The sequence below is a fragment of the Dipodomys merriami genome, unplaced genomic scaffold, assembly GCF_024711535.1.
Source record: "Dipodomys merriami isolate MVZ:Mamm:240054 unplaced genomic scaffold, mDipMer1.0.p SCAF_805, whole genome shotgun sequence".
Lineage (NCBI taxonomy): Eukaryota > Metazoa > Chordata > Mammalia > Rodentia > Heteromyidae > Dipodomys > Dipodomys merriami.
Window position 1 is genome coordinate 275,380 of NW_027206408.1, and position 25,574 is coordinate 300,953.

General features: G+C 46.7%; 1 protein-coding gene across 2 annotated transcripts in view; it reads left to right on the plus strand.

Annotated features, from left to right (window-relative positions):
• The first annotated feature begins 3,885 nt into the window (after nt 1-3,885).
• The window catches only part of LOC138819640 (hepatoma-derived growth factor-related protein 2-like), an 83,078-nt gene continuing 61,389 nt past the window's right edge, over nt 3,886-25,574 (plus strand). For both annotated transcript variants that reach the window (XR_011369540.1, XM_070011122.1), the window contains exon 1: nt 3,886-4,108. Coding sequence is in view for 1 of the 2 variants with exons in the window: in XM_070011122.1 (XP_069867223.1) it covers nt 3,983-4,108 (126 nt within the window). In the remaining variant the exon portion in view is untranslated. The remainder of the gene's footprint in view (nt 4,109-25,574) is intronic.

Sequence of the window (25,574 nt, forward strand, 5' to 3'; positions counted from 1 at the left end):
TGCAGTCCTCCTCATCCTCTGTCTGAAAAGATGTAAGGTTTCTTATTTTTACTGTAAAGAAGTTGAAAGTATACCAGTCTGATATATTGACTATGCAAGAAAATTGTGCCTGAAGAAAACAGGTGGAAAATGTTCTTTATGGCTTCTTTTCCAGTTTTCAAAATCAAAGCCTTCTCATGGACATACTTCCTAATTCTAGAACGTAAAACTTGCCTTCAAATTGCCTGAAGTGACAGAATTTTATAAATCACATGGGAAAATTTGTATTTTCCATTTCTGTCCTTATGCCTTATGCAATCTTTAGGCATATTAACAGAGGTAGGACCACCATCCTGTCCGTAAGAAGCTGAGTGTATCCATACCTAGGTGGGGGTATCTGGGTTTCTGATACTCATCAAAATAGTGGGTGATAGAAAAAGCTAAAGTTCTGATTTTTGGCTAGTTGAAAGGTCGACAAGCTTTAGCTTCAGAAAACCATGCTTATCAACCATTTCTTTACAATCTCTTGGCTTAATTACTTTTGAAATGTATGACAGAAATGACTCCATTTGGAATCTGACAACATCCCCTGTCTCAATGCTTACTTTCATACTATTAGAATCTGAATGGTTCTTCATCACTGGAATAAGCTTTGTCCCTAGAGGCCTTTTTCGTTGCCTGAATGTGATGTCCCAGTAGTTCTTATCCAAAGTTGGAGTGAAATGACAGTTTAGAAGGGACTCGGTGCTAAAAAGACATCTTATGATCTAATTGGGAGAAAAACAATTTAGAAGGAATGTCTCTTATACTAGTCTTGAAGTCTATTAGGGTAGTTTTCTTTAAATACATTTTTTATTATAAAAATACTACAGAGGGGTTACAGTTACATGAGTAAGGTAATGAGTACATTTCCTATCAAGCAGTGTTGACTCCTACTTTGTTTTTCCTCTATCATCCCTTCCTTCCCACCTCCACAATTACTCCCCCGACCCCCATGGCTCCCCGCTGGGTGAAGTTGTAAAGTTCATTTTCAACATAGTGTCTTGTACATCTCATTGTTACAATGGGTCAACCTGTATCCTTATTTAAGAATTTTTTCCCTTCTCCTCCCCAGATCAGAAAAGTGTATATACAAGATGCAGGTCACTGGAATCAAATACAGTAAAAACAGGGATTATACCATGAGGGAGGAACATACCAAAGAAACAAACAAACAAACAAAAAACAAACACACAGTACACTTTAAATACATTAAAAACAATAGCAAGAAAGAAAAGACCTTTTGTGTCCCTGTCTTGGGGTTCATTTCCCTTAACATCATCTTATATGGTCATATGTACATAGCTTTTGACTTTTTCTGGTTGTCCTAGATATACTTTTTTATTGCAAATAAGGGAAACCATGGGATTTATGTTTCTTTGGGCCTGGCTTACTTCACTTAATATAATTTTTTCCAAGTCTTTCCCTTTCCTAACAAATGGGGCAATGTCCTTCCTGATGGAGGCATAGAATTCCATTGTGTGTGTCTTTGTGTGTGTGTGTGTGTGTGTGTGTGTGTGTGTGTGTGTGTGTATCACATTTTCTTGATCCATTCATCTACTGAGAGGCATCTGGATTGGTTCTACATCTTAACTATGGTAATAATGCTGTGATAAACATGTTATCAATCTCACTCTTTCTTCCACTGGGTTACTTTTTGTGACTGCTACTTCACACAGACATTCATCTGGACCTTCCTGGCAGGTCTTAATCACCTCCTCCATTTCTTGGACATCTAAAATGTGTCAAAGAAAAAAAAGACAAAAACATAAATGAGATCCAAAGATTCCGTAATATAAAGATGAAGATATTTTCTCCCATTCTGTTACAGATTTTCAATGATCAAAATAGGAATTAATTTATGATACATGATTTCTCCCTAATGTATTAATTAAAAATAATACTGATATTTAGCAATGGAAAATGTTTTTCTGTGTTTCAGTTTTTCTTTTTATATCAGAAGAAATATTTACTCAAATTATTCAACTAAGTACTGTGAAAGTTTTAAGCTGAACACTTAAAATTTGCCTTTAGTATTCTTGGGGTTGTTTCAAATATTGTTTTGTTTGACCATAGGGGAATAGCTGCTTTGTGTTCTTTAATTTTCTTGAAATAATTTATATATTGTGCTGCTTTGCTTCTCAACCATTAGGTGAGGAACTGGAATATTTTCTAGATTTGGAGACTATAATTGTGTTTTATATATTCCTTTGCCTTTCACCTAAGCAGGGATGGTTCCTGACAGTAGGCATTAATACCTACATCTCTTCAATTCTAACTTCTCATAAGAATTACTTTAAGTATCTGTGGGAATTTTAAAGTTCATTTCTCTCCATCTTATACAGTCTCATCAAAATTCCTTTTTTGACACTCTTGCCCCGCAGAAGCATGGAAGATCAAAGACACTCCAGCTCACGACCTAGTTAATCATCCTCTCTACACTAAAAGATCTAGTTGTGAACTCCAGATCTGTGCGTGGTGTGCGCACGCGTATGTTGGTGGTGTGGCTGTTACCACTGTGCCATGTGCTGACACAGATCTGTGCCTGTTGTGTGCACGCGTGTGTGGGTGGTGTGGCTGTTACCACTGTGCACATGTGCTGACACAGATCTGTGTGTGGTGTGTGCACGTGTGTGTTGGTGGTGTGGCTGTGGCTGTTACCACTGTGCACATGTGCAGACCCAGATCTGTGCGTGGTGTGCGCATGCGTGTGTTTGTGGTGTGGCTGTTACCACTGTGCCATGTGCTGACACAGATCTGTGCGAGGTGTGCACACGCGTGTTGGCGGTGTGGCTGTTACCACTGTGCACATGTGTAGACGCAGATCTGTGCATGGTGTGCGCATTTGTGTGTTGGTGGTGTGGCTGTTACCACTGTGCACATGTGCAGATGCAGATCTGTGCGTGGTGTGCGCACGCGTGTGTTGGTGGTGTGGCTGTTACCACTGAGGGACCATCCGAGGTAGGCGGGAAGGGGACGCTTGTAGGAGGATTGCCTTCGCACGCTGGGGCGCACATGGAGGACCCTGTGGGGGGCCTGAGGGTGCGCGTGAGCGTGCGTGCATCTAGAGCCCCACCCGGGAAGCACGAGGTCCTGAGTTCAAATCCCACCCTCCCAGCGCTGGTCACAGAGGCTCGCGGGGCCCAGGGGGGTCGGGCCGGGCCGGCCTTCCCCGCAGGAGGGCGGTGCGAGCGCGCCCAAGCAGAGGCCGGGGCCGGGCAGCGGTCAGGCCCAGTGGGCGCTGCGGCCCCCGACCCCAGGCGTCGGGGCCGGGTCTGACTCCTTGCTGTTTTCGGCAGGACCCCGCCGTCCAGGGGCCGGCGCGGGCCTGGGAGCGCTCCCTCCCACACGTGCGCGGCCGGGGGCCAAGGGAGGAGCTGGGAGACCCCGCGGGGCCTGGCGAGAGCCGGCGCACCCGGACGACCCTCGGGGTCGCCGCCGGGGAGGGAGGGGGAATGGGGACCTGCTCAGGCCCTGCCCCTTCCTCCCCTCCGCCCCTGCTCGCTCTCTCGCACGCGCCGCGCAGGCGCAGCGTCGGCTGCGCCTGGGGTTGGTGGGGTTGTTGTTGTGGCGCGCAGACCTCGCCCCTCCGCGTGGCGGCCCCGACCCCCATCTGTTTTCCCGGGCGCTGAGTGGATTATGTTGTGCGGGGGACCAGGGGCGGCCGCAGCGCCGCCGCGGGACAGGGCGAGCGCGGACCCTGCCGACAGCCCAAGCCGCGGCTGCCTCGAAGACTCGGCCCCGCCGCCGTCGCCGCCGCCCGCACCCCCCGGCCAGCCGAGCCGCGCACCTCAGCCACAGGTCGCACGGAGCCGCGGGCGCCGCGGCGGGAGCCGGCGCGAGGCGCTGAGGCGCCGCCGCGGGGCAGGAGCCGGAGCCGGCGGCGCGCGGGCTCGACCGGCCCAGCCGCGGCGCCCGCCCGGCCGCCGAGCGAGCGAGCGAGCGGGCGTGGGCTGGCGCGGCAATGTGCCCGGAGGAGCGCGGCGCCACGGGGCTGGGCGAGCTCCGCTCCTGGTGGGAGGTGCCGGCCATCGCGCACTTCTGCTCGCTCTTCTGCACCGCCTGCTGCCTGCCGGACTTCGAGATCGAGGTGAGCGGCGGGGCCGGGCTGGAGGTCAGGACGGTGTCGTGAGGGAGGGGGCCGGGGCCGGGGCCGCCGGCGAGTCCGGGCGGCGCTCCCCGTACCGCCGGTACGTCTGGCGGGGCGCCCGCTTGCGGTCAGGGGTCGAGCTTGCTTTTGTCAGGGCCGCCAGGGAGCCTGGCGGGCGGGCGGGAGGCGCCGCGAGCCTCCTCGGGGCCGGGCCAGGGCCGCCGGGAGCTCGTCCCTCCCCAGCGAGGCGGCGGCGCCCGGCCGCCAACTCCGGACGGGGGGGGGGGCTCCCGGGGCCTCGGGGAAAGTCTGGCGCCACGTCTTCCCGCCGCGCCCGGCCCAGTCCGGCCCCGGGGGGGGGGTCGATGGGGAGGGCGCGGGGCTGGAAACTTGCACGGCTTTTGTGTTGTGGTGGTTGTTGTGTTGTCCTGTTGTTGTGTTGTTGATGTTGTTGTGTTGATGTTTCCCCCTCCCCCCCCCCCCCGGCTCTGCGCCCGGCCCGGCGTGGGAAGCCGCGCTCCCGGGGCCGGGGAGGCGAGCTCCGGCCGGGAGAAGCGGGGTTCCAGGCGCCAGCGGCTGGAGCTCCCGCGGAGCGCGGGACAATGCGATGCGGGCTGCCTCTAGCGGAGGGGGAAGGGGGGGGGAGGAAGAAGAGGGGGAGGAGGAGGAAGGAGGGGGAGAGGGGAAGGGGGCTGTGGTACCTAACGACTTTCCCTCTTCTCGGTGGGAGCCCCATCACTAGAATCCGGGCAGCCGAGGCTCGCGAGCCTGAAGTCCGCAGGAGGGATGGATGGTTGGATGGATGGATGGTTGAATGGTTGGTTGGTTGGTTTTCTGACAGTTACTCCCGAATGTTCTGAATTTCCTTAGTGGGTCAGCAGAAAAAAAAACACCCCGACGACGGCCAGCGAATCAGGGCTGCGTCTCTCCGTGGAGGCCTCCGGGCCCAGCACCCAGTACCCCCTCCTTGGGCTCCAAGGGACCTTGGCGAGGACGCTGCGTCAGGAGAGCCTTTGGGGGGAAACGGCCCGGGTCCCCGGGTCCCCCGTGAACCCGTTTTGTGGATGGAAAAGGAGAGGTCGGCTCATTTCAGCCTGAAGACAGCCATGCTCCCAGCAGCCTGGGAATGATTTGTCCTGGGTCCTACACGTGTGTGGCTTCTGAGTTTTAGCGGGCTCACTTCCTAAAGAGAAACGCAGATTGTTTGAAGAGGTCAAGTATATTTAAAGGAGAAATGAGAAGTGATTGTAGCTTACACAGTGACTGGTGCAGACACCCGAAGTGACTGTCTTCTAATTCTAGTCTTCCTTGGGAATAACTTTTTTCTTTTCACTTAAAATATATGCAATTTGAAAAACACCTCAGATACCTATTTAGATTCCAACATGTACGCCCTGTAAGTATTCTTCACACATCTTTTTCTTTGGAGACGTTAGGTAACCTACTTACTTAACGCTCTGGTTCTTGTATCTCTATCGTAGATCATGTGTATTTATTTTGATATGCCCCCCTTTGTGTGTGTGCGTGTACGTGTGTGCACGTGTGCATGTGTACGCACACCCCTGAGCTGCTGCTTTTTTGGGGGGGGGCTCAAGGCTTGTATTCTACCCCTAAGCCACAGCTCCATTTCTGACTTTTGGTATTTATTGGAGATAAGACTCTTCTCACAGACTTTTCTGAGCAGGCTGCTTCAAACCATGATCCTCAGATCTCAGCCACGTGAGGAGCTAGGATGATGGGCGATATGGCTATGTTTTAAGTAAAAAAAAATTTTCAAAAGTTGAGAAATGTTGAATTAGTTGTCTACCAAACTTGACTCAACTGTGAAGAACTGAGGACACTAATCAGTTTTGATTCAGTATAATTGATTTTCATTTTTCTTAGGTAATTAAAAAATATCAAATAGTTTATTGGCCTGACTGTTTAAGAAAAAAAATCTGGCTGGGAATGTGGTTTAGTAGTAGAGTGCTTGCCTAGAATACATGAAGTCCTGTGTTCAATTCTTCAGCACCACATAAAACAGAAAAAGCCGGAAGTGGTGCTTTGGCTCAAATGGTAGAGTGCTAAGTCTTGAGCAAAAAGAAGCTCAGGGACAGTGCTCAGGCCCTGAGTTCAAGCCCAGAACTGGCAAAGAAAAAAAGAAAAGATTCCTAGGTTAGGTCCTAGGCCCTACAGTGGTAATGTACAGCAACTTGAAAAGATAGAAATGGTGGGCTGGGAAGGTGGCTCAGTGGTAGAGCACTTGCCTTGCATGCCTGAGGCCCTGGGTTCGATTCCTCAGCACCACATAAGCAAAAAGAAAAAAGCCAAAGTGGTGCTGTGGCTCAAGTGGTAGAGCGCTAGCCTTGAGCTGAAGAGCTGAGGGACAGCAGCCAGGCCCAGAGTTCAGGCCCCACGACCAGACCCCCCCCCCCAAAAAAAAAAAAAAAGATAGAAATGGTGAATAATACCAGGTAGAAGTTGGATATCATTTCTTCTCTAATGGGGGCTTGAACTCACAGCCTCTCAATTTCCTTGCTCACTGCTGGAGCTCCAACATTTGAGCTCTGCCTCCAGGCTGGCTTTAAAATTTTTTTGGTGTCATTCTTGTGGTTTGAATTCAGGGCCTTGGTGCTGTCCCTGAACTTTGTGCTCAAGGCTAGCACTCTGCCACTTGAGTCAAGGCTCACCTTCAGGCTTTTTGGTGGTTAATTGGAGGTAAGAGTCCTACAGACTTTTTCATGCCCTGATTAGCTTTTAACCAGAATCCTCAGATCTCAGCCTCCAGAGTAGCTAACATGCCAGCCTGGCATGGTTATAGGAGAAAAGAGTCTACCACTGGAGCCACAGCGCCACTTCTGGCTTTTCCTGTGTATGTGGAACCGAGGAGTTGAACCCAGGGCTTCATGCATGGTAGGCAAGCGCTCTACCACTGAGCCAACTTCCCAGCCTGTGTTTTGTTTTGTTTTATTTTATTTTAAAGGAAGCCAGTTTTCACCTGTGGGACAGATCTCTTCCTCTCTTTTTAACTCTTGATCACCACCTGGCTGAACATTTGGATTTGTAGAATCCTCAAGGATTCTTTTTTTTTTTTTTTTTGGGGGTCCGGTCGTGGGGCCTGAACTCTGGGCCTAGGTGCTGTCCCTCAGCTCTTCAGCTCAAGGCTAGCGCTCTACCACTTGAGCCACAGTGCCACTCCCGGCTTTTTTCTTTTTGCTTATGTGGTGCTGAGGAATAGAACCCAGGGCCTCAGGCATGCAAGGCAAGCGCTCTACCACTGAGCCACCTTCCCAGCCCTGAAGGGCTGATGTTTTTATATTGGCATGCTAAAAATATTTTTACTTCAGCCTTGAATATAGAGGATTTCTTCAGGAAAGGCAACATACTTTTTTTTTTTCCTGGTGCTGGGAGCTGGGAGATTGGACACATGGTCTCATGCTAGCAAGGCTTCTACCATTAAACTCCTTAGCCTCTTATCATTTGGAGATTTTTTTTTTTTTTTGGTTGATCATGGGGCTTTGAACTGTGGGACTGGGTGCTGCCCCTGTGTTAAAGGCTAGCGCTCTACCACATTGAGCCACAGCACCACTTACTGTTTTCTGGTGGTTAATTGGAGATAAGAGTCTCAGAGACTTTTCTGCTCAGGTTGGCTTTGAACTGTGATCCTCAGATCTCAGCCTCCTAAATAGCTAAGATTACAGGCGTGAGCCACCAGCACCTGGCTTGGAGATATATCTAAGGACTTCAATGTTTCTGTGCCCTAAATAAAGTGTTTGTAATCATCAGTCCAGAAATCTGTGAGTGTGCGGTTAATGATCCTTTACATTGTTTAACTGTGGTTTAAAAAATAATAACATAAAATTGCCAGGTGGTAGTGGCTCACGCCTGTAATCCTAGCTACTCAAGAGGCCAAGATCTGAGGATAGTGATTCAAAGCCAGCTGGGGTAGAAAGTCCGTGCAACTCTTATCTCCAATAAACTATTTTAGAAAAGGGGGGCAGAGGCTAGAAGTAGAGCTTCGACTCAAGTAATAAAGAGTCCTGACCTCAAGCAAAAGAAGGTTAGGGATAATTGCCTGGGCCTTGAGTTCAAGTCCCAGTATGGGCACACATACAATTGCATAAAATTATATATAAAGCTTGAATATTATAGCAAAAAAACGTAAAAATTTGAAATAACCCACTATCAGCCATGAGATTAAGAACTTGTAACATTGTAGCTTATTGCATATTTATAAGTTTCTAAATATATTCACAATGTATTTGTGTCATATAGTAGGGATTTTTTCAGAGGAGACTGAAGTATTCGGGTGGTTAAGACAGTGGATTAGTGACACTGAATTAAATCATTGGCATCATTAAGTACCTACTATGTGCTTTATATAGAAGTAGATAATATTAGTTAGGCTCATAACTGTCCTGTCAGAAGATTGGCAGTTAATAAGTAGTTCAGAGCAGGGTGCTGGTGGTTCATGTCTGTAATCCTAGCTACTCTGGAGGCTGAGATTTGTGGATGTCGATTCAAAGACAGTCCTGGCATGATAGTCCCTGAGACTCTTACCTTCAGTGTACCACCAGAAAACTGGAACTGTGGAACAAGTGGTAGAGCGCTGGCTAGAGCTAAAGAGCTGAGGGACAGCGCCCATGCCCAGAATTCAAGCCCCAAGACCGACCAGAAAAAGAAAAAAGTAGCTCAGAGCCACAATTGTTTGTTTATTTTTTGTTCATGGGGCTTGGGTGCTATCCCTGAGCTTTTGTGCTCAAAGCTAGTGCTCTACCACTTTGAGCCACAGCTCTACTTCTGATTTTGGGGTGGTTAATTGGTGATAAGAGTTGCATAGACTTCTCTGCTTAGGCTGGCTTCAAACTGTGATCCTCAAATCTCATTCTTCTGAGGAGCTAGGATTATAGGCGTGAGCCACCTAGCTTGTTGCCCAGCTTGTATTCTATTTAATCTAGCATGTAATTGCTTAATATTTTAGTGGTTAGGTTGGCTAAGTTTTGTTGACTCCAAAGAGAAAAGTTAATTGGTCTCTTCTTCAGAGATTTAGCACTTTCCCCTAACCAAGTAGTCTTCTCAGAAACTAGTGCCTTACTTGATAAGGGAGATTTTTCAGTGGACTGATCCGAGGGAACTGGAAATGTTCATGTAGAATCATTTATGTAGTTCTTATGGTAGCAGGATAATGAAAATTAATTGATTGCTTTCTTGTATCTTTTAATGAGCTTCTTGCCTTTGAGAACCTAATCTTTAGCTTTGCTGTGTCTCTTTCTAGTTCTTTCTTCTTTTTTGGTTAGTACTGTGGCTTGAAGTCTGGGCCTTGAATCTTACTAGGCTTTTTTGTTCATGGCTGGCTTTCTATCTGTGGAGCTGGTGAATTGGAGATAAAAGTCTCTTGAACTTTTCTGCTGGTGTGTCTGGTTAGCTTGTAACCTTGATTCTCAGCCGGCAGCTTCTTGAGTAACTAAGGGTTATATTTGTGAGTCACTGGTTGGTGTTGGGCTCTGATTGTGGTTTTATGTGGTTTAAAGTCCCTTACCTAACCCGCATGATCACCTGGGTATAATATGCTGAGTCTTGAATGTTATACTTGGTGTTTCCTTGGATTAACTCCTTACTGGGAGCACAAGCCATGAATTTACACATTAAAATAAGTACTGAATGTGGCTAAGTGGTAGAGTGCTTGCCTAGTGTGCATGAAGTTCTAGGTTCCACTCCTCAGTTCCACATACACAGAAAAAGCCAGAAGTAGTGTTGTGGCTCAAGTGGTAGAGAGCAAAAGCTGCTCAGGGACAGTGCCCAGGCTCTTGAGTTCAAGCCCCAACCTGGCTCCTCCCTTCCCCCCCCCCAAAAGACTAAAGGTTAGGAGGAACTTAAAAATACAATCAACAGTTCCTAAACATGGTGCCAAAGGATGGGTGGTAGATTTTTGAGTTCGTATACTTATACACAATCTGCTGGCAGTGTGTTTGTGGTTTAACATTTTAATCAATTCTGAAGGAGGTTCTTCAATCAAAGGTTTAAGAGGCCTCAACTACAGGAAATAATAAGTTAGCCCTGATTAGGGTATTCATTTCATGATGACTAGATGTAGTGGACTGAGTGAGGAAACATGTATTTTTTTTTTTTCCTGGCAGGACTAGGGATCAAGAAAGAAGGTCTCTAGTGTACTAGACAGGCAGGTGTTGTACTGTTGAACTACACTCCCAGGAAACTATTTTAATTGAAACATACTGGCCTTTGTTTTTGTATTGGTGCTGGGTACTATCTTTGAGCTTTTCTTGCTCAAGGCTGGTGCTGTAACACCTGAGCCTCACAGACTTTCCTGCCTGGGCTGACTTTGAACTATGATCCTCAGATCTCAGCCTGCTTTGTAGCTAGGATTGCAGGCATGAACTACCAGAGCCCAGGTGTCCTGTCCTGTCTTGTCTCTGTCTTTCTCCTCTCTTTCCTCTTTCCCCTCCCTCTCTCTTCCCTCCCTCCCTCCTTCCCTTCCTTCCTCTCTCCCCCTCTCCTCCCTTTCTTTCCTTTGTTGTTTTGTGTATGCTGGTACTGGAGCTTGAGCACTGTCCCTTAGTCTTTGGCCACAGCTGGCACGCCACCACTTGAGCACAGCTCTACTTCATGGTTTTTGGTAGTTAATTGGAGATGGGTCTCACAGACTTCCCTGTCCTGGCTGGCTTTGAACCATTATTCTCAGGCCTTAGCCTCATGGGTAGCTAGGATTATAGGCATGAGCCACCAGTACCTGGCCAGAAGATCTTTTTTAAGCCTTCTACTGAAACTGAGTACAGGGGCAAGATCATGTTTCTTCTTTTCTTCTCTCTCTTGCATGGGCTCTCTCTCTCTCTGTCTCTCTGTCTCTCTGTCTCTCTCTCTCTCTCTCTCTCTCTCTCATTCTCTCTCATTCTCTTCCTCCCTCCCCTCCCCTCATCTCTCCCTCCCCTCATCTCCCTGACCCCTCCCCTCTCTCCTGTCCCCCTATCCCTGAGCTCATTTGCTCAAGGCTAGCTATCTTCCACAAGGTGCTAGTGGCTCACACCTGTAATACTCAGGAGGTTAAGATCTGAGGATCAAAGTTTGAAACTAGCCCAGGCAGGAAAGTCTGGGAGACTCTTACCTCCAGTGAACCACCAGAAAACCAGAATGGTAGAGCTCTAGCCTTAGGCAAAAAAGATCAAGACAGTGTGGGAGGCCCAGAGTTTAGAAGCTTCACAATTGATTTTTAAAAAAAAGGACTCCTGGACTCTCCTGCCTGAGGCTAGCTTTGAACTGCCATCCTCAGTTCTTAGATTTCTGAATAACTAGGATGATAAGCATGAGCCACCAGCATCCAGCTGAGTTCCTATTTCTTTGGTTGTTGTTGTGGTGGTTAGTCTTGGGGCTTGAACTCAGGACCTGGGGCACTGTCTCTGAGCTCTTCAGCTCAAGGTGAGCATTTTTTACCACTTGAGCCACAGCACCACTTCAGGTTTTCTGGTGGTTCCTTGGAGATCAGAGTTTCATGGAGGGGCTGGGAATGTGGCTTAGTGGTACAGTGCTCGCCCAGCATGCATGAAGCCCTGGTTCACCTCCTCAGTACCACACACAGAAAAGCTGGAAGTGGTTCTGTGGCTTAAGTGGTAGAGCGCTAGCCTTGTGCCAAAGAAGTTCAGGGACAGTGTCCAGACCCTGAGTTCAAGTCCCAGGACTGGCAAAAATAAAAGTCTCATGGACTTCCCTGCCTGGGCTGGCTTTGAACTGTGATCTTCAGACCTCTGACTCCTGAGTAGCTAGGATTATAGCGGGGAGAGTTGATGTTTCTTTCAGCAAATATTTATAAAGCATCCTTTGTGTGTTAGGCAGGTTGAGTAGGTGCTGGTGTGAAACTTGTAAACACAACACAAAAATAACTGCCTTCTTTTTCGTGGAGTGAGCCAGATAATAAGCAAATCAGTAAATCCTGGATGAAGTCTGTCAACGGGTTGTAAGAAATAAAGCCCAGCCGGGCACACAGAGCGAGGCCCATCCCTTAGTCACTGTAGTTTAATTTATGGTGCTGCTCCTCACTAAAAGGTGTATCTGGCCCCAAATAGCATTGCTGAGGAAAGAATCACAAAGATCCTGAGCCTGTTCCTTTTTTTTTTTTTTTTTTTGCCAGTCCTAGGCCTTGATCTCAGGGCCTGGGCTCTGTCCCTGAGCCGCTCTCTGCTACTTGAGACACAGAGCCATTTTTGGCCTTTTCTGTGTATGTGGTACTGAGAAATCAAACCCAGGGCTTCATGCATGCTAGGCAGGCACTCTACCACTGAGCCACCTCCTCGGCCTAGACCATTGCTCTTTTAACAGTAAGAACTACTGAGAAAGACACTGAGCCCATGTTTTCGACAGATGTGGACTAGTGTTTGCTAGAGGCTAATATGAAGACGGAACAACAAAAAAGCAATGAACAGCACCCAGTGAAAAATGAAAATATATGAGGGTGGGTGACACCGCTCTCTGAAGAGGTCTCAGTTTCATACATGAGGTTGCAGCATGGAGGATAGGCAAGCCACAAACTAGACCTGGGTTTTATTTGTGGTTCTATGTACGAGGATCTCAAATACAACAGAACAAAGAAGAGTGAAAGAAGGGCAAAAGATAGTTTTAAGACATTTATCCTCCAGAATTCCTCACAATTTTAGGTCTAATTGAGGGAAAGGTTAATCTTTAAGCCTCAGAAGCTATTTTAAAAGTAATTTGGACATTGAACAGAAAGAAGAAATCCCTAGTTCAGATGCGCCGAGGATGGATTTGTAGGTTTCATTTGGTAGATCGTTACTTGGTGGTACAGATCCTGACCAGGGTTCGCCACCATGCTTGTTATGCATGCTCAAAAACACTCCTAAAATCACGGAATTTTGGGTCTGTGAAATACCTAGAGTTCATCTAACATAAAATTCTTGCACGGATGAGCCATCTGAAACCCAGACTCAATGGCAGAGAGATGACCTGCAGTCCAGTTGTGGTTCCTTTTCAGAGTGAGCTCAGGGACAGGGCATGTGGCAGAATGGTGCATGTGCTATGGGAGCCCTGAAAGAAAGGGTGTCACACAGCTAGATGGAAACCCAGTTGCCTGGCGGCGCCCTCCCACCCTCGCGTCTCTGCGCTGCACATGCGTGTTTCTTGTGCTTGGCCAGTCCTCATTCTGGACCCTTAGCACACCAGGAATCTAGCCCTGAGCCTCACCTGGTCATAGGGCAGATGGTTGCTTGTACTGAGCCGCCCAGTTGTATTTTAGGCTGTCCTGATAGTGTTCCACAAAATTAAGCAAGACAGAATTTACATCCCTGTAATTTACATCCCCAGATGCCAACATGAGATGTCCTTGGGGGTGGGGGACTGGTGCACACCGAGGAGTGTCCCTGGCTCTACACCACAAAACAGTGATCCCCTCCCTCCCATTCAAACTCTTCAGTATTCACATTTAGAGAAATTGAAGGAAGTTGCGAGGCTTCCAGATTTGCATGCTGTCAGCGGTTGTACAGGTCAGTAAACCTGGGAAACAGATGTTAGGTTTTATTCCTTTCTTGGGGAATCATTAAAGAAGCATGTTTTGGAGCAGTAGGGAGGGAGATGTGAAGCTGCCTGGCTCTTTCTATAAAGGCCTCTGCTGCAGGCTGGCTGCTTTGTGCTGTTGTAGCCTTGCGGCCATTGCCTGCCAGCACTCTTGTCAGCCCTGGAGCAGGTGCCCTGGTGGACCCGGGAGGGGGCTCAGCTCAGCTGCAACCAGGTCAAAAGTTCAGGACTTGAGTTGGAGAGAGAGAGAGAGAGAGGGAGAGAGAGAGAGAGAGAGAGAGTGTGCGCGCGCATGCATGTGCACATGTGATGGTGGTGATAATATGTGTTCCGGACACATAACACATTCATTTTCCCATCAGTTTCAAAATGACAGAACTCTAATAATCATTCATGATTTCTTGAATGTCAATGGGTTTCCAGGCAAAGATACCAAGGTGGTATCTACCATGGGTAGATGGTTTCTAGAGAGGATGGCATTGTGGTGGTGACCTAGGCAGCCTAGTGTACTTGTGCGAAGAGTTTGAGCTTCTTGAGGGAACATATTACAGAACATCAAGGCAGTGTTTTCCTCTTACCCGTTGCTCTTGTCTTTTCTGGAAGCACCTATCACCTAGTCTTGTCTGGGCTATTTCATTTGGTCCTTACAGATGAAGGCCAAAGCCTTGGTGCTGAGTATTGAATCCAGGGTCTTGTAACTGCCAGGCAAGCATTCGCCCTCTGAGCCACAATGATGTTCTCTCTCTCTCAGCTGGGGTTAAGTCCTGAACCCCCTGCCTTTGTTTTCTCTTCACTCCATTTTTGTGTTCTTCTCCTGATGTCCTGGGACTTGCTCTGGGGTTGGTGGAGGAGGGGTAGAGTTCTGGCCTGCATTAAGGTGCTAAAATCCTAGAATTTGTGTGAAATCAGTTACTTTCACAGCCAAAAGCAGTGTTTTCTTAACAGAGCAAGTGACCCCTTACAGTAATGCTCTTGTGTGCTGTGTGGTATTTATGTATGCTGACTTGAAATTAGTATACAAAACTAGATGGAGGATAGTATTTATTTTCTCGTTTAAAGTTCCTGATACCATGCGACCTTTATGAGATTTACATGGTGTCATTTTCTTGTATATCTTACACTGCAGTGGACAGCTTGTAACCTTGACAGGCAGCCCGCATTCCTTAGGCAGGTTTTCTGGAGTAATTGTGTGACTTGGCAGTAGGTAACCTGAACCTAACATGATAGCAGACTGCGCCTGGTCTTTCATGCCCCTCCGTCCATCCATAACATCCCCCCACCCCCCAAAAAAAGTGAAAATAGGGGAGTGATGGGGCCATGATGATCCTTTCTTCATATTTTAATGTTAAACTTTAAAGTCACCTCCAGATAATTCCCTCAGAGTAACTCACTTATAACTGAGAAACTTTTAAAGCTGGCTTGTTTGCTGTGTTTTCCCCCTTCTGACCAGTCCTTTTTAATGACTACTTTTTCCCTGAGTGTTAGTTCTATTAGGCACAATAAATAGCACACCAGGGATGGTGGATTTGCTTGACAAAGTCCGTTAAATTAACAGATCTACTTTAAATCCTTTCTTCCATTTTTATTGTGTGTTCTCTTTTCCCGAAAGATTGTTTGTAAATAATCCTACATATGGATAAGAATTTTTTTATTTCCTGGAGTCGTTTGGTACACCTTTATGGAGGGAAAGGTGTTCAAAGATTTCTCAGGTTGCCATAATGAGAAGTTTCCCACTCCTAGACTGATATAGATTTGAGTGAATATCTTACACATGTACTGATTTTTATCTATTGTTTCTGACCTTTCTTCTCAATCCCCGTGTGTTACAAATGGCACACAGACCAGCTTGCATCATGCTGGGATAAGTTGGGAAAAGGATCTACTTGACAGCCTCCTGACTGGAGTTTTCACATTAGTGATGGATAGATCCCATCTTTATTCCTGTACTTCCATTTCTGTAATATGCAACTTTTTTGGTCAGTTCTGGGGCTTGACTTGAGGGCCTGGGCACTGTCCCTGAGCTTTTTTTTTTTTTGCTCAAGGCTAACTCTCTACCACTTGAGCCATAGCACCACTTCCAGCTTTTTCTGTGTATGTGGTACTGAGGAATCAAACCCCAGGCTTCATGCATGGTATGCAAGCACTCTAACCACTGAGCCACATTCCCAGCCAATATGCAGCTTTTTAAAGTAAAAATGGAATTAAAAAATCTTTTTCTTGGGCTGGGAAGGTGGCTCAGTGGTAGAGTGCTTGTCTTGCAATGCATGAGGCCATGGATTTGATTCCTCAGCACCACATAAGCAAAAAGAAAAAAGCCGGAAGTGGCACTGTGGCTCAAGTGGTAGAGCGCTAGCCTTGAGCTGAAGAGCTGAGGGACAGCGCCCAGGCCCAGAGTTCAGGCCCCACAACCGGACCCCCCCAAAAAAAAATCTTTCTCTTTTCCATTCTTTTCATTATTAATGCTGAAGTTGTATGGATTATTACCGTTGCCTTGGGAAATTTATCAAGAAGGATCTGTTACAATATAGTAGAAAACCCATGTTATATCTATAAAGCAACCAGTAGCTCAGGGGGAGGCAATGATGATGAGTGAAGAGCTTCCGGGACTCAGGAGTTCATGGTGTTCAAGTTAGCAAAGCTGGCCGGATCAGAGTTATTTCCTTATACAGACCGGTAGAAAAAAAGGTCGAGAGAGAGAGACCACAGAGGCATTGCTGCAGTAAGCCTTGCATATCAGCTCACTGTTAGTCATCTTTCTTCAGGTAGTGGGAAAACTTTTAAAGTTCTAGGCTAAGAACTCTTGTGTGCCCTGTGTGTATGTTAAATCTAGCACTGGTTGCTGGGCCAGAACAGAGTGAAAGAAGATCGTCATAGTGGGAAAGGTCATTTGCCATTGAAACACTGGGTAGAACTAGATGATCGACCCTGTGCACATTGAACTCAGAAGTGTATCAAGTATGATTTTTCTGGCTGCAAATAATAAAATGTCAGTAATCACTGCAGATTCTCCTCTACCCCTAAGCTCCAGGTAGGTGTGGTGGCTTAGTGATGGAAGTCAGTAGAGTATTCAGATAAGAGCGATTCTGCTAGGCTCCGGTGTCTCATGCCTGTAATTCTAGCTACTTAGGAGGCTGAGATCTGAGGATCACGGCCAGGCAGGAAAGTCAGGCAGGAAAGTCCATGAGACTCTTATCTCCAATAAACCACTAGAAAACTGGAAGTGGTGCTGTGGCTCAAGCGGTAGAGTGCTTGCCTTGAGCTGAAAAACGTAGGGACAGCGCCCAGGACCAGAGTTCAAGCCCCACGACCGACTAAAAAAAAAAAAAAGTGATTCTGCTCCCCGTCACAGGATTGATATTGCTGAGTAATAATCCAGACACAGGAGAAAGACAGTGGAAAACAGCCATTGGGCATTGAAGGTCAAAGATGACTTGCAGAAGGGTATTTGAGTCCTGTGGCACCAGAGGAAAGGAGGCGAGGGCTAAAACTTCTCTTTGGAAAGAACTCTGGGAGCAAGTTTGGGAGGGTGTTGAACTTTTTCTTTTCCCAAAAAACCACCAGAAACAGCTGAATTAGTTCCATTTCCTACGTAGTTAGCATTTTGGCAGACTGAAGAGTTCAATTGTAGGGTCCCCTTCCTGAAGCCAGCCGGGGCAGGAAAATCCATGAGACTCTTATCTCCAGTTAACTACCAGAACAAGCCGGGAGTGGAGCTGTGGCTCAAGTGGTAGAGCAGCACTAGCCTTGAGCACAAAAAGCTCAAGGACAGGGCTGGGAATGTGACCTAGTGGTAGAGTGCTTGCTTAGCATGAATGAAGCTCCAGGTTTGATCCCTCAGTACCACATACACAGAAAAAGCCATAAGTGGCACTGTGGCTCAAGTGGTAGAGTGCTAGCCTTGAGCTGAAGAGCTGAGGGGCAGTGCCCAGGCCCAGAGTTCAAGCCCCATGGCCGACCAAAAACAAAAACAAAGAAAAACAAAAACCAAAAACTGAAGGACAACAGGCCCTGAATTCAAGCCCAAGGACCAGGCATACAAACAAGTACAGAGCTGTGTGCCCTTTCCTAGCTGGCTGCCCAGGCTGCTGTGTGTATGTGGGGGATGTTTCATACGGTTTAAAGGGAAGCATCATAGGAAGTATAAGTCCACAAATAATACAAATGTAAAACTGCATACAGTCCTTCAGGTGCTAGTAATTGATGAAAGGGAAAGGCCCTAGCTGTAAAAGGCACAGATAATGTGCTGAGCAAGATCTGGGCTGGGCTTTGAGAACAGAAGTTGTCTGGGTGTAAGATGACCTTACATAAAATAAGCCAGCCTTTGTTTCATATAGATGGGCTATCAAGATACAGAGAAGCCAGGTCTCTTCTGACAGAAGTACAGACACAAGGTGATTGGCACCGTCTAGAGGCAGGAGTATTTTTCTCACTCTGGAAAAGTCTGTGTGTGCTGATGGCAGAGGCCAGGGGTAGTGCCAGATATCTTACAGTCCATAAAGGCAGCCCTCCAAAACACAGAACTCTGACTCAGATGCCAGCAGTGATGAGCTTGAGAAACCCTGTTCTACAATACTCCTGTCTGGAGTTTGGTTAGAATGTGAATCTCCAGAACTGCTCCCAGCAATTTATACAATCTAATTGCATCATCATCATCATCATCATCACCACCACCATCATCACCATCATCGCCAGTCCTGGGGCTTGAACTCAGGGCCTAAGCACTGTCCCTGAGCTGCAATTGCTCAAGGCTAGCTCTCTACCACTTGAGCCACAGTGCCACATCCAGCTTTTTCTGTGTGTGGGGTGCTGAGGAATCCAACCCAGCTTTCTTACTTCACCTGAAGAAGCTGCGTGTTGGTGGTATGCATCATCTCCCAGTTAGTGCAATACTATTGGGGCCCAGGTACAAAACCAGGCAGCAAGCAAGAACCATATATAAGTAGTACAAATGAAAAAGGACTGAGATGTGGAAGCTAGTGTACCTGCCTGGCAAGCATGAGGCCTTTGAATTCAATCCCCACTCCCATCACCATAAAAAATTAAAAGTAAATGAAGAGAATAGTATTTCCCACCCGTAAGCTTCAGTCATTACTGATATCTCTTATTTATGGTCACCAGGCTTAAAATAGCATTCACATCTCACCTTCTCCCTGTTTTGCCAACTCATTTCTTCCTGCTTTTTCTCTTCAGTTTGTCTGTTTTCTCTCGAAAATGGTTCTCTAATAATATGGGTCCTATCAGCAGGGATCTTATCTCCTTCACACTTATATCCACAGGATCTGTTTGTCATCTTCTCTGTACGATGGCTCAGAAAATATTTACTGACTGACTGAATGAATGAATGAACAACTGAAAGAAATAATTTCCTAAAAGCAGAGTTGTGATCACTGTGGGTGTAGGTATATGTCTGTGATCCCAGCGCAGTTAGTAGGGAAGTTGAGGCAGGAGGGTTGTGAGTATGAGCTTCACCTAGGCTACTACATAGTGAATTCTAGTCCATGCAATGAGACCTTGTCTCAAAGCAAGAAGCAATAGCTGGGCCCTGGTGACTCATGCCTGCCTATAATCCTAGCTACTCAGCAGGCTGAGATCTGAGGATTATGGTTCCAAGTCAGCCCAGGCAGACAAATCTGTGAGAGTTCTATTTCCAAATAATAGGCAAAAAGCCTAAAGTGGAGGTTTGTCTCAAGTGGTAGAACGCCAGTTGTGAGCAAAAGAACTGAGTGAAAGGCCCTGACCTGAGTTCAAGCTCCAGTACTGATAATGCACATGTGTGCCTGTATGTGCTGGTGTGCACATGCATACACAGAAAAACAACAAAAACCACCAGGAACTGCAGGTTGTATATATTGATTGATTTTATCTGAAACAGTATCTCACGGTGTAGCCTACGCAGTCTGTGAAAACTTGAGGTTGTCCTAATGGATTGAGTAGCCCTACATCCCATCTCTGCCTCCAGCTCTGGGGTTGCTCATACAGTGACATCATTGCTGGACTCTCACTTGACGTTAAATGCTCTTTATTGTGTACAGGCAACTTCAACACGTTCTGGAGTCCGGCAGACAGTAAGAGACGGAAAAGATGTTAGAAATAATTTGGGTTTAATGTACAGCTCACACAACATATCGTGGCTTGAATTGAGAATAGAACCAGGAGAGAGCCAAGCCTAGCAGCAGAACAAAGATGACCTAAAATGATAATTTTCTCTCCGTTTCATGACAAGTTCCTGTGTCATTAGTGACCGAGTATTGTACTCTAAAGTGCCTTGCATGGTACTTTTGCTGTTAAATACAGAGTAATGTTTTAGGATTTAAAGAACAATGTGAAAACATTGTTTAGTTGAGAATAATATTATATTTATTTCTGCCTTATGGGAAGGAGCTAGGTGCAGGACAAATCTTGGTTACTGGTGCAATGGGTATATAAAAAGATTTCAGAATGGAACAGATGAGATGGAGGGAATTAACAAAAGGCTGCAGATGGTGGCTTAATGCTTTGGAACAAGTCCATCAGTCCCTGCTGTCCAATCTAGTGTAAGGGTCCATCTGGAGCTCCCCGGAGTGCAAGGATGTGATGCAATGTACGTCGGATGTGAGCGTAGGTTTCCCTGCAAGTCATTATTACCGTCGAACACATACTTGAAATGTTAGCTGTAAGACAAGATAGGGAAATCTGAAGGCTGACATTAGGCTCTCCATTTATCTTGTAAATTCCAGACCGCTGCTAAGTACATGTCAAAATTTAAAACAGCCTTCTCTTGAAAAAGAAGTTCATTAGAAACTTGTCAAGGTTGTGGCAGGTTGTGAAGGCTGATGCAGGAACAAAACAATGTTGAGAAAACAAAAGCAAGACATCAGTAGAGGTTTATGGTTAGGTTGAGTCTGTAGAGAAGGCAGGGCCCATGCACATGCAGGTGTGTGTCGCATGGCAGTGCTGTGGTCCAGACTGGCCTGGTGGTGGTCTTGCTCCACTGGGCTGGTACTCTACCACCGCCAGCTACAGCCAGCTTTTGCTCCCTATTTGGAGATCCAGTCTTAGATCTAGCTTTGAACCTAGATTCGCTTATCTCTAAGTAGCTAGGAGTTTTGGGTTGTCAATGGATTCATTGCTTTGGTTTGGTGCTCAGCCACTCAAAACATACCCACTCTTTTTCGGGTTAATTTAGCAACGGTCACCAGTATTTGCCTGCCTGCTGGGTACTGGCTCCGTCCTCAGATCTCAGCCTCCAAGTAGACTGGATTATAAATGTGAACCACCAGTGTTGGCTAGTACTAAATGCGGAGGCGTAAACATTGGCTTCTGCAAAATACAAGTACTGGGCCTCACCATTGGATCTTAACAATGTGATTAAGTTTGTAACATCCCCTCCTTCTCTCCCTCCCCCTTCTTTGTAGTGCTGGGAATGGAACCCAAGGCCTTCTGCATATTAAGTATACATTCTCCTACCAAGCTACATTCCCAGCCCCTGATGTTTAGTTTCTGAAATGTGCCTATTGACAGTTTTTTTTGGGTTTTTTGGTTGGTTGTGGGGCTTGAACTCTGGGCTTGGGCACTGTCCCTGCGCTCCTCAGCTCAAGGCGAGCGCTCTACAGCTTGAGCCACAGTGCCACTTCCGGTTTTCTAGTGGTTTATTGGAGATGAGAGCCTCACAGACTTTCCTGCCCAGGCTGGCTTTGAACTGTGATCCTCAGATCTCAGCCTCCTGAGTAGCTAGGATTACAGGTGTGAGCTACTGGCGCCCGGCTACATTGTCTCTTATTTGGGACATAAGGAATTCTAGTATGATGGTCAGTTAACTCATTTAGTACTCACTTGTACTGGTGCCTACAGAATGTGGAGTCTTTCTATGCTGCTAGACTGGCAACTTGAATGTCTAGGTTGGAGTGACCCTTCTGGTTTGGCTCTTGAATAGCTGGGACTACCGACGAATGTCATAATGCCTGGCTAAAGGTACAACTTAACTGAATTTTGCCAGTCCTGAGGTTTGAACTCAGGGCCTGGGCACTGTCCCAGAGCTTCTTTGTTTGTTTTTTGGGGTCCAGTCATGGGGCCTGGGTGCTGACCCTCAGCTCTTCAGCTCAAGGCTAGTGCTCTACCACTTGAGCCACAGCACCACTTCTGGCTTTTTTCTTTTTGCTTATGCGGTGCTGAGGAATCGAACCCAGGGCCTCATGCATGCAAAGCAAGCTACTCTTCCACTGAGCCACCTTCCCAGCTCCCCCCACCCCCGAGCTTCTTTTAGCACTCTACACCACTTGAGCCACAGCGCCCCTTTGGCTTTTTCTGTGTATGTGGTACTGAGAAATTGAACCCAGGGCTTCGCTAGGCGAGCACTCTGCCACTGAGCCACAGTTCCATACTAGCTTTTTTCTAGTTAATTGGAGGTAAGGCTCTGATTTTAGGTGCTTTGCCACTCTGCGTCTCACTCACATCCCGGGCTTTATAAAGCTCTTGCCTCCTTTCTAGACAAACCCTCCTGGATGAAGGAGACATCTGTCCTGCCTACCATGCTCACGCTCACACCCCCCACACATGCAGACAGGCTCCAGCTCCAGGAGCTCTGGAGGCCCTCCCCCCCCCCCCCCCCCCCCCCCCCCGCCAGACTTTGATCTGTGATCCTCAGACCACTGCCAGGCCCCCAGCGCCCAGCTCACGTTCTGTAGCAGAGCCTTCCCAAGAAACCATGCAGGTGGGTTTCTCCAGAAGTGACCCTGCCTGTCTGCACCTGAGCTCCCTGCTCCTTCTGCATGTCTTCCCTCCCTTCCTCATCTGGCATGTGTATCCTAGCCCCTTGTTCTTCACAATCCTCCAGCAGTCATTTTACTCTCAGCCCTGGTAGTTGATCACATTTGGTTGTCTCTGGCCGGCTCCCTCTTCCCTCACTCCCCAGCTCCTGTCTTCAAGCTCTGATTGATTAGCCTTCCCTGTTACTTGGCCTGCTCTCTGGGCAAGGCTGCTGCTTCAGATTTTAATACCCGGGATTAAAAATCCCCACGCCTACATGATACCGTGTGTTGGTATTAGAGCTTCAAGTCAGGGCCTCACACTCTTGCTTGGCAAGGCTGGCACTCTACAATTTGAGCCACACCTCCACTTCCATCTTCTTACTTGTTAATTGAGGATAAGAGTCTGATGGACTTTTTTGTCTGGGCTGGCTTTGAACCAGGATCCTCAGATCTTGGCCTCCTTAGTTGTTAGTATTTCAGGTGTGAGCCACTGGCGCTCAGCTGAGTGTCCAATCTTAAGACTGTTGTGTTATTCCTTAATGTTACAGGTGAAAGAAAGTATCTGTTTTGGGAGAGGGCTTGAGGAGGAGAGGGCCCATATGGGAAGAAAGGGGTATGAATACCTGTTTAACTTGAAAAGAACATACTGAGCACAGTTCAGGATGACTTCCCATTATTGAAGTTGTGGATGTGAAAACTCACCCACAGAGCTGGATAGGTGATCTAGTTTGGGAGTAGGCCCGATGTATTATTAGTTGGTGAAATGGAGTGTACATTTTCATTTTAAAAGACCCAGTCACTCATTAGCCTCCGTGGGATCTTATCATGAACAACCATGAATCAGAATTAGAGCTTACTGATTCTTCAAGGGATGGGAAGGACTCATTTTTTTTATATAAACTTTCCCCAAGTTTTTTTTTTTCCCTTCAAAATCAGACAACCAATTGAAAATTTAAAAGACAAAACTGTAGACCAGATCTTACGTTTCTGCTTGCTAGTCTCTTGCAGTCTCTTATGCTTCGGATGACTTTGATTAGTTGAACAATAAAATCTCTTGAAGTTCTGAGATTCTGTGATTAGGAATGCCAGCTCATGAACCGGAACTCACTGTTTTCTTTGGTGCCAGTCCTGGGGCTTGAACTCAGGGCCTAGGTGCTGTCCCTGAGCTTTTTCACTCAAGGCTAGCCCTCTACCACTTGAGCCATAGCTCTACTTCTGGGGGGGGGTTTTTTGGTGCTTAATTGGAGACAAGTATCTAACTTTCCTGCCTGAGCTGGCCTGAGAGGTCATTTTTCTTTTAATCCATTAAAATTCTAGAAAGGCCACAGATATGTTCTCCCTATAATAGATTCATTAGCTCTTTTTCACCCTCAAGAAACTAACAACTTAATCCATCTCAATCCAGCAAAATAGTGATTTCTTTTTTCTCCTGGTTGTCACATGCCATTAGAGTATAAATACCTTGCTGGTGTGTAGTTATTAAATCTGATGTTCAGAACCTACAGTAATAACTTAGATCAAGCCGGAGCATAAGTTTAGTTAGTTAGTTATTTTTTTTTATTTTTTTGTCGGTTATGGGGCTTTGAACTCTGGGCCTGGGTGCTGTCCCTGAGCTCTTCAGCTCAAAGCTAGCGCTCTATCTCTTGAGCCACAGTGCCACTTCCGGCCTTTTTCTTTTCTGTGGTGCTGAGGATTTGAACCCAGGGCCTCATGCGTGTGAGGCAAGGACTCCACCACTGAGCCACCTTCCCAGCCTGGGAGCATAAGTTTTAACAGTAATCTTCAAAGGGAACCGTACACCCGAAGTAAATTCTAGCTTTTTCACTCTGTCGTATTTTACTTAATTGCAGGTAAAGGTCAATTTGGCTTTTAAAGTTTTCTGCACAATAATACAACATATTATTATTTTATAACAGTAACTTTAATACATAATACTTTATTTTGGTTGGTTGTACAGCTTGAACACAGGCCCTGAGCGCTCTCCCTGAGCTGCTCTTGCTCAAGGCTAGTGCTCTATCTCTTAAGCCACAGCCCCACTTCTCACTTCTTTGGTAGTTTAGTGGAAATGACTTTCACAGAGCTTTTTTGCCAGGGCTGGCTTTGAGCCACAATCCTCAAGATCTCAGCCTCCTGAGTAGCTAGATTGTGGGCGTGAGCCACTCGTGCCCGACTTAATGAAGGTCTCTTTCATGCTGCTTGCTTGTTCCTGAACATGCAGCTTTAGTAAACTTGCTTTACTATTCTTTTATCACATGCTGACTGCATAATGAATGATTCACTATTCTTTGGATAGCTGTTTTCAAGGCTGGCATTTATACCACAGTCAATTCTGATAACATTTTTTTTTTCAATTGGAAATGCCTTATGTGCTGACTGATGAGTTCATAGTCTGTGTTGACTGAGTGTCATCATCAGTAAAGCTCCCCAGCAGAGAGGTCCTGTGGAGCCAGCCAGGGTTAGTCCTCTGTTAGGAAGAGTTGTGTAAACAATGACAGCTGGGAAGAGGAATTGAAATGATGGGCCTCCCATGTGATTTAACATTTGTCTGTCTCTCTGTCTCTCTGTCTGTCTGTCTGTCTGTCTGTCTGTCTCCCTCTCTTTCTCTCTCTCGATGGCAATGGATATTTCCTTAATTTGAGCATGAACTTTGAGCTCCCGTACTTTGACTCAGTTCTGACTCAGCAGTCTTTAGTGGGCTGGGGGCATTGAAGGAAGGAAGGGACTTTGTATTTAATTCCATCCCCAGAACTCAAATGAGCATTATTATTTATTATTATTGTTGTTATTGTTATTATTTCAGTCAGTCATGGGCCTTGAACTCTGGGCCTGGGCACTGTCCCTCAGCTCTTCAGCTCAAAGCCACAGCGCCACTTTTGGCTTTTTCTGCTTATGTGGTGCTGAGGAATCGAACCCAGGACCTCATGCATACAAGGCACACACTCTACCACTGAGCCACTTTCCTAGCCAGACAAGCAGTAGTTTCTTAAGTTTGGACTTGGAGATAGAGAATAGAGGTCTGGGAAGGTGGAAACGTTTTCCTTAAAGTCCAAGTGACTTGGGAGGGACCAAACTAGGTCTCCTGTGACATGGTAGTATTAAGCTCCAGTTTGTGTGATGTGGGGTTTTGCAGGGTTTACTCCTAAAGTTTTCTGGTCAGGTGTTTGTGTGACAAGGAGATGGTGCACCTGTCTGTCAGTCACTCTGCCTTCCTCTATTTCCCCTTC